Source organism: Chenopodium album, chromosome 25 (genome assembly GCF_948465745.1).
Source record: "Chenopodium album chromosome 25, dcCheAlbu1.1, whole genome shotgun sequence".
NCBI lineage: Eukaryota > Viridiplantae > Streptophyta > Magnoliopsida > Caryophyllales > Amaranthaceae > Chenopodium > Chenopodium album.
The window spans coordinates 35,502,814-35,510,654 of NC_137858.1; the positions used below are offsets into that span (position 1 = coordinate 35,502,814).

The window sequence follows — 7,841 nt, forward strand, 5'->3', positions numbered from 1 at the left end:
AAGGGTTTTCTAATTATATTTTATCTATTATAATCATAAAGGGGTTTGATTCTATACCTAGTCTACTATGGCAATTTATTTATTTTAATTTTTACTTTATTTTATTTTATGTTTTTTTTGACAGAGTCTACTATGGCATTCCTATAATATAGGACACCAATTCTTGCTAAGAAATCCAAATCAAGGAAGTAAATCCATAAAACTAAAGCTAGCTTAGCCTTACCTCACTTATTGATACTAGTTATCTATAGCTTTCAAGATGAATAATCTTGTAGTTTTTATCATTTTCTCTCTTTTAGCATCCCTCACTCTTGCTATTGAACTCGACTTTTGTGTTGGGGACCTTAGTCTTCCTAGAGGACCAGAAGGCTATGTTTGCAAAGATTCTTCTAAAGTCACGATCGAGGACTTTGTTTACACTGGATTTCGTGGTGAAAAAGCCATCACTAATGATTTTGGATACAATGTTACTCTAGCATTTTCAAATGCTTACCCCGCCTTAAATGGTTTAGGTATCTCTATGGCAAGGTTAGACTTGAAGGTTGGTGGGGCCGTTCCAGTTCACTCCCACAGAACATCAGAAGTTATTATTGTAATAAAAGGTACAATAATTGCAGGGTTTATCGATACAAACAACAAAGCTTACTACAAAACACTAGAGGTTGGTGATGTCATGATCTTTCCGGAAGCAATGCTTCACTTCCAAGTTAACGTTGGTAAAATTCCAGCTCTTGCATTTGTTAGCTTGAATGGCGCAAATCCAGGATTACAACTCACTACACCTTCCCTATTTGCCGGCAATTTGCCTGGTGAGATAGCTCAAAAAATTACTCTCCTAAGTCATGAAGAAGTCAAGCGTATGAAGAAGATATTTGGCACAGCTTAATGTACCAATATTATGTTTATTTAATCTATATAATATAGTATCAACGAACTATGCATAATTTTGCTTATATACATGCTATTTAAAATTTATAACATTTAATAATATAAGGGTGTACAAATAGGGAATGAACAAGAGGTTCCTATGATCCTATATATCTACTTTAAGCTTCCAAAGTATATTTGGTTTACGGTAGTTTTTTTAATAAAATAAAAATCTCTATTTGTAACGCATATACATCTTTGAGATGTGCTACATATTAAAATATACTTTGTAAAATTTAGCTGAAACATGTACATCCAATGTTGAAGTTAAATTATGTCCTATCAAGTAAGTATGTAATTATATGAATGAAAACCTAGCTTGTTCTAACAGCTAGATGTGACAAAGAACCGTTAGACAAATGCAAAATAAATACATAACACTCATATTTACGTGGTTCACCAACAATGTGTTGGCTACGTCCCCAAGCAGGTGAGAGCAAAGCTTTATTGAACTTGAGGAATTCCAAATTACAGATTGATCTGATAATATTTATTATCACTAGACTAAAGTACTAAACTATGAATAAACTCTAATTAGGTTTATATATAGCTCCCCAAATGAGATTGATAAATGCATTAAAAATTTAAAAGACTCGTGCAACCCTAAGGAGTTGTGTGTGCTTCGTCGCGTGCAACAAACCCCTAAAGCAAGTAATCTAACGAGCTCTCACTCATTATCGAGAGAGCCTGGTCGAGCTATCGCTGTCGCTCACCCTCCAGTGCGCCTTTAATTTTATCCTTCATGAGCTATCGAGCAAGATCTCGCTCACTCCTTGCACATCTACTATCCTCCATGAGCTATATATAGCTCACTCGCATTGGAACTATAGCTCCATATTAGTCGCAACTCAAAGGTCTCCAACTTGCCTCTGAACTACTTCGCTACCTCATGAGCTATAGGTCGCTGCTCCTAAACCCAACTCAAGGCATATTTCAGCATATAATTTTGATGTTAAAAAATTAACCCTGAAATTCCATTTAGTAGTATCGAATTCGTTCAAACCAAAATTACTCCATATGGTAATCCGAACAATAGATACAAGAAAATTTGATATAGCTAGTTAGTAATCATTTACATATACTCCTACTGTATTAATGTAGTCTTAAGTAATAGAGAATGTACGCATAATAATCTCCTTACAAAATGTAAAATATACTTAAATACTATCTTCTCCTCTAAGTGCCTCATTTTGACTTTTACAACATTTACAAACACCATTTAATCGATATTTGTGTTTTATATATAAAAGTATACATAGCCATATTAGTTCTTAGTGCTTGCCTGGTTAGAATTATTTTGATGTATAGTTTTAAAATATCAGTATACTATTTGTTAATGTATATTGTTGATTAAAGATATATCATCGATCAAAGTTTAACATTGGCAAATATACAATCAAAACGAGATACTTAAAAAAACATAGGTGAAGTATATTTATCTATATTGTTAGATTATTTAATGATTGCCCAATATCAATGGGCTGCATTATCTCTTTAATCTGTTGGGCTCTACAACTTGGCCTATAATAGAAATTAAACCCGCGCACAAGTTGTGTCCCTTGTCCCAAGACTCCCAACAATACTCTCTTATGTTGGATTAGTGATTCAAAGTAGTTCTAAGTTCTAAGGATCATGTGCGTAGTGTAGATTTGGCAATCTTGACCCAGATCCGATGACCTGACCTGAATGACCCAACTCATGATTCGAAATTGACCCAAAAACATTGACCCAAAACCCAAAATTGATCCGACCCGACACATACCCGACCCGAAAATGGAGTTGAACCGGTCCTGACCCGACACTCAAACTGACCCGATCTGAAGCTGACCCAACCCAAAATTGACCCAAAGTGTTTGACCCAGACAGACCCAATACCCGAATTGACCCAAACAGACCTGATACCCGAAATGTTCCGAACTAAAATTGCCTTACGATTAAACTTAAAATGTCTTGTACCAAAAATAACTTAAATTGTTCGTCTTCTACTGTAGCTAAGCTCATAAATTGAATTGATAGTTTTTATTATAACAATAACAAAATATATACTCCGTATAAAACAACCCGAACATGACCCGATCAGATTTTGACCTGACCCGAATATGATCCGAACATATTTGACCCGAAATTGACCTGACCCGAATATACCCGATCCAAAGTTGACCCGACCCGAACTTAGAGCTGTCAAAAGTTGACCCGACCAGAAATACCAACCCTAACCCTAACCCGTCTGAACCCGAAAATAATGGTGACCCGAACCCGACCTAACCCGACCTGAAACCAACCCTAGACCCGAGTTGACCCGAGTATTTGAGACCCGAACCCGACCATGAACTGACCTAAAGAGGACCCGACACGAATGTGACCGGTAAATTATTGACCTGAACCGAACCCGACTCGAACCCGAGAATGACCCTAACCCGTCAAAACCCAAATTCAACCCGACCTGTTACTAACCCGACTCGAAATTAAACCCGACCCGAAATCAACCCGACTTGTTATTGACCCGACCCGATTTTAAACTCGACCTATTACTAACCCGAATTTTAGGATTTAGGAATTTTTAGGATAAAAAGAGTACTCCGTATTAACTATTGAGTTTCAGGCTTTTTTTTCAATTTATTAACATGGATTCCAATTATAAAACAAAAGTGGCCTTTCTCATCGTACTTGACTTATCTCTTACATAATCCTCGTCAAAGAAAAACTGAACTGGACAGCAGCCAAAAAAAAAAAAAATAAACAAAAAAATAAAAAATACACGGGACCCAGACAATAGCAAGTCTTTCTCATCTTACTTGACTTATCTTTTTTATTATTATTATTATTATTATTATTTTAAGGGGATTCAAATTTTATTATTCACTTGTCTATTTAATATTTTTTTTAGAAAATGTTTTAAATTACGTAATTTAATTTGGAGTTTTAAATAAATTAAAAAAAATGTAACTGGACCCAATATGACTCGACCTGATATCAAACTTAAACCCTATTAATCCAATATTTGATACCCGAATTCGAACATGACCCGACTTGATTATTATAACCCGAGAATAAAAAGACTTGAAGAGGACCGATCTAATTATAACTCGAAATTTTTTGACTTGAACCACACCCGAGACCGACTTGGAAATGACCCGACATGATTATAACCCGCAAATTATTGACTTGCCAATTTGAACTCGAGAATGACCAGACAAGTTTTAATGACCCAACTTGATTGTAACCCGCAAATTATTAACTAAACCCAACTTGAACCCAAGAATGACCCAACTTGGAAATGACCCGATTATATCCCGCAAGTTTTTGACTTGAACCGAACCTGACCCTAACCCGAGAATGACCCGACTTAATTATAACCCGCAAACTATTGACTTGAATAGAACCCGACTCAAACCCGATAATGACCCGACTTGATGATGACCCGCAAATTATTGACTTGAACCGAACCCTACTCAAACCCGATAATGACCCGACCTGATTATAACCCGAAAATAATTGACTTGAACCGAACCCGAAAACGACCCTAACTCATTTAAACCCGTAAAAACCCGAATTTAACCCGACTTGTTTTTCACCCGACCCGAATGTAACCCGACCTAAACCCGACCCGAACCCGAAAAGATGTATGACCCGACGTGACCCGACTCAAGAATGACCCAACCCGAACTCGACCCACATAGGTCCTGACATTAACCCGTAATGACCCGACCCGAGATGACCCGACCCACACAAAACCAACTTAAACCCGACCCATTTACCCGAATTGACAGCTCTACCCGAACTCAACCCGATACCTAACCCGAATATACCCGATACAAAGTTGACCCGACCCGAACTCGACCCGATACCTGACCCGAAGTTGAACCGAAACCCGAATCGACCCGGCCCATACCTGACCCAAATGTTAGCTGACCCGAAATGACCCGATCCGTAAGTGATCTGACCCGAATAACCCATTTGTCAGGTCTAGCGTAGTGTATTGGATGGTAGTTTGTTAGAAGAAGACCGCATGTTATCATAATTAGTTAAGTTAATGTACGTATGTCGTAGCACAATGGATCCATGTTTACCCATTAAGGGCTTGTTCTCTTACGCTGAAATTCAGTTCAGTTCAGTTTAGTTCAATTCAGCTGAGTTCAGTTCAGTTCAGTTCAGCTCAATTCAGCTCAATTCAGTTCAGTTCAATTCAGTTCAGCTCAGCTCCTAATTTCCTTCTCTTGTAAAATATTCATTTCAGTTCAGTTTAGTTCACTTCAGTTCAGCTCAGCTGAGTTCAGTTTAGTTCAGTTCAGTTCAGTTCAGCTGAGTTCAGTTCAATTCAGTTCAGTTCAGCTGAATTCAGTCAATGAGAACAGGCCCTAAGGCCCTGTTCTTTTGAGCTTCTAGGTAGAGCAGAGCAGATTTTAGCAGAGCAGAACAGAACAGATTTCAGCAGATTAGAGCAGAGCACAGCCGAGAAGAGCAAAGCAGGGCAGAGCAGAGCATAGCAGATTGAAGGAGAGCAGAGCAGCTCTAAAGAACAGGGCCTAAGTCGTTTTGTGTTTCCTTAATTCTTTAGTAGTTAACTAGTTATCAAGTTATACTCATATGATGTATAAGTATGTAAAACCTTGTAATGCTTACTATGTTGAGTTGATCGAATACATGAAACTTTTTCTTTCCTTTCTCTATCTTTATTTATGTTGAAGTTATCCCACCAAGTAACACATGTAAGAGTCCCACATTAGTTGAAGAAGAGAGAGTTAAACACTTTATAAGGCTAAGGGGCTACTCCTCCTATTGCTTTACGATGTGACATTGGGAGAGTTCTTTTATTCCTTTTTTTTTCTTTTTGAAGAAGAAAATTGTGAGAGATCTTGAGTGTCTTTATTTTATTCTTCACGTACACAATAATCAAATTTCTAGGCCAAAATACTGGTGGTGAGTAGGCATACTTTCCATCTATATTTGGGGTTGTTCACATTAGGTTAACCATACCGTTAAGCCTTAACGGTATGGTTAACCGCTAGAGCGGTTACTTAAAAACAAGAATCGTAACCGTACCGTTAAGGAACTGTACGGTTACCGGTTAACCATTAACCAATAAAAAATTATAAATCAATATCTTTTGCCCTTCTAAGAGTTTCAACTCTAATAAAAATTTTGATATAAACAAGAGTAAGCTCTAATTATTTGATTAGAAATCAATAAAGATTATTTTAGGGTTAACTTACTTAAGTATACTTCTCTTTTCCATATATATATATATATATATATATATATATATATATATATATATATATATATATATATATATATATATATATATATATTGTTTTAACAACCGTAACCATTAACCACTATATTTAATGATTCTGTTAATCGGAACCGTTTATTTTTAACGATACGGTTAATTAACCTATAAAATGAGTCGGTTATACCGATTAAAAAATGAATGAAGTGAACAGCCCAACCAAACGGTTACGATTTTTTTTTTCACACCCCCTACTTATATTGTTCAATTTTGTTATTATCTGTCGTTAACGTTTTATTATGTACGTTGTTTAATGTTAATTAGGCAATGTGTTAGCCCTTAGTCCTCGTAGCTCTTACGCCTCTTAGTCCACGTAGGAAAGTTACTTGGATTGGGAGTATTAAATTAAGGGGTAATATATAAAAGTCAAATTAAGCAAAATTAAAGTAAACATAGGAGAGGGAGAGCTAGTGATGATGTGATAGATTGTAAGAAGATTTATATAGTGATGGTGTGGTGATAGGTGAAGAAAGGGAACTATTACCCTTATTTTGGGGGTAATAGGTTACACTAGGGGGAGGGTGGGTAACTTATCACCCTCATTTTGAGGGTAATGATTTCTCCACTCCTCTCTTTTCCTTATGTCACTACAACTTTAATTCATTCATAAACACCTTGTCTCCCTACAATAATACCTCTAATCAACTATAATTTACCTAGTTTGACTTTTATTACCCCCTTAATTTATCACCCCCATTCCAAGCACCCCCTTCGTAGCTTTCCCATCCCCTTGTTAAACCAACTTTGATAGTGTATAGATTTGTAAATAGATGTAAGTAGAGGTGTCAATTCGGATAACCGGATGGAGTTCGGGTCGGGTCTGTTCGGGTCGGGTCTGTTCGGATCGGATATGTTCGGATCAAAATTATCCTTTTAACTCGGATCGGGTCAAATTCGGGTCGGGTCAGATTCGGTTCACGGTTTATCGAGTCCGGGTCGGAAATGGGTCGGGTCAACTCCAGATCGGTTCACTTTCGGTTCGGATAAATTTGGATCGGGTTTAAAATGGGTTTAATCGGATAACTTCGGGTCGGAAGAATTTGGGTCGGGTTGATTTCGGTTCGGTCAAGTTCGGTTTGATTGAGATAAGGTTGACCCGTTGATTCATTAAATGGTCAGTTTAGATTCAATTCCTTGTGTTTGGCTGGATTTTGGTCGAGCTGACCAAATTCTATCCAAATAAGGTTATTTTTAATCTAGAGATATTATTGAGTTTTTACCTTATTATTGGTTCAATATGATTATTAATTACGAAGCACGAAGTTTTAGTTTTCTCATTTGATCAAGTTATGTATAATTTTTATCTTAAAGGAAAATTGAGATTGAATAATTATCGATAACTTATGATACCTATATAAGTGAGACCGAGCTAGTGATATATTGACGACTAATAGTTACATATGGTGATATATACAAAAAAAGAATATCAATTTTTTAAGGTTATTACAAGGTTGTAACTCTTCATCAATTGTACAATCTTACGAGGTTATGAGTTCTGTACTATTATTTTAGTTTATTACTATTCAATTTGTATAAGATATTTGTTAGAGTTGTTAGAATTACATTATTACTAATTCAATTTTTATATTAAAAACTTGACATTATACATATTGATAGTTAA

The 7,841-nt window shown here is 36.3% G+C and overlaps 1 protein-coding gene across 1 annotated transcript; it reads left to right on the forward strand.

Moving 5' to 3' along the window:
- The first annotated feature begins 226 nt into the window (after positions 1-226).
- LOC145615545 (germin-like protein subfamily 3 member 3) lies at positions 227-950 on the forward strand. The gene has a single exon (XM_081670616.1). The coding sequence runs from the start codon at positions 260-262 to the stop codon at positions 884-886; it is 627 nt and encodes a 208-aa protein (XP_081526742.1). The 5' UTR covers positions 227-259; the 3' UTR covers positions 887-950.
- Positions 951-7,841: the final 6,891 nt, after the last annotated feature.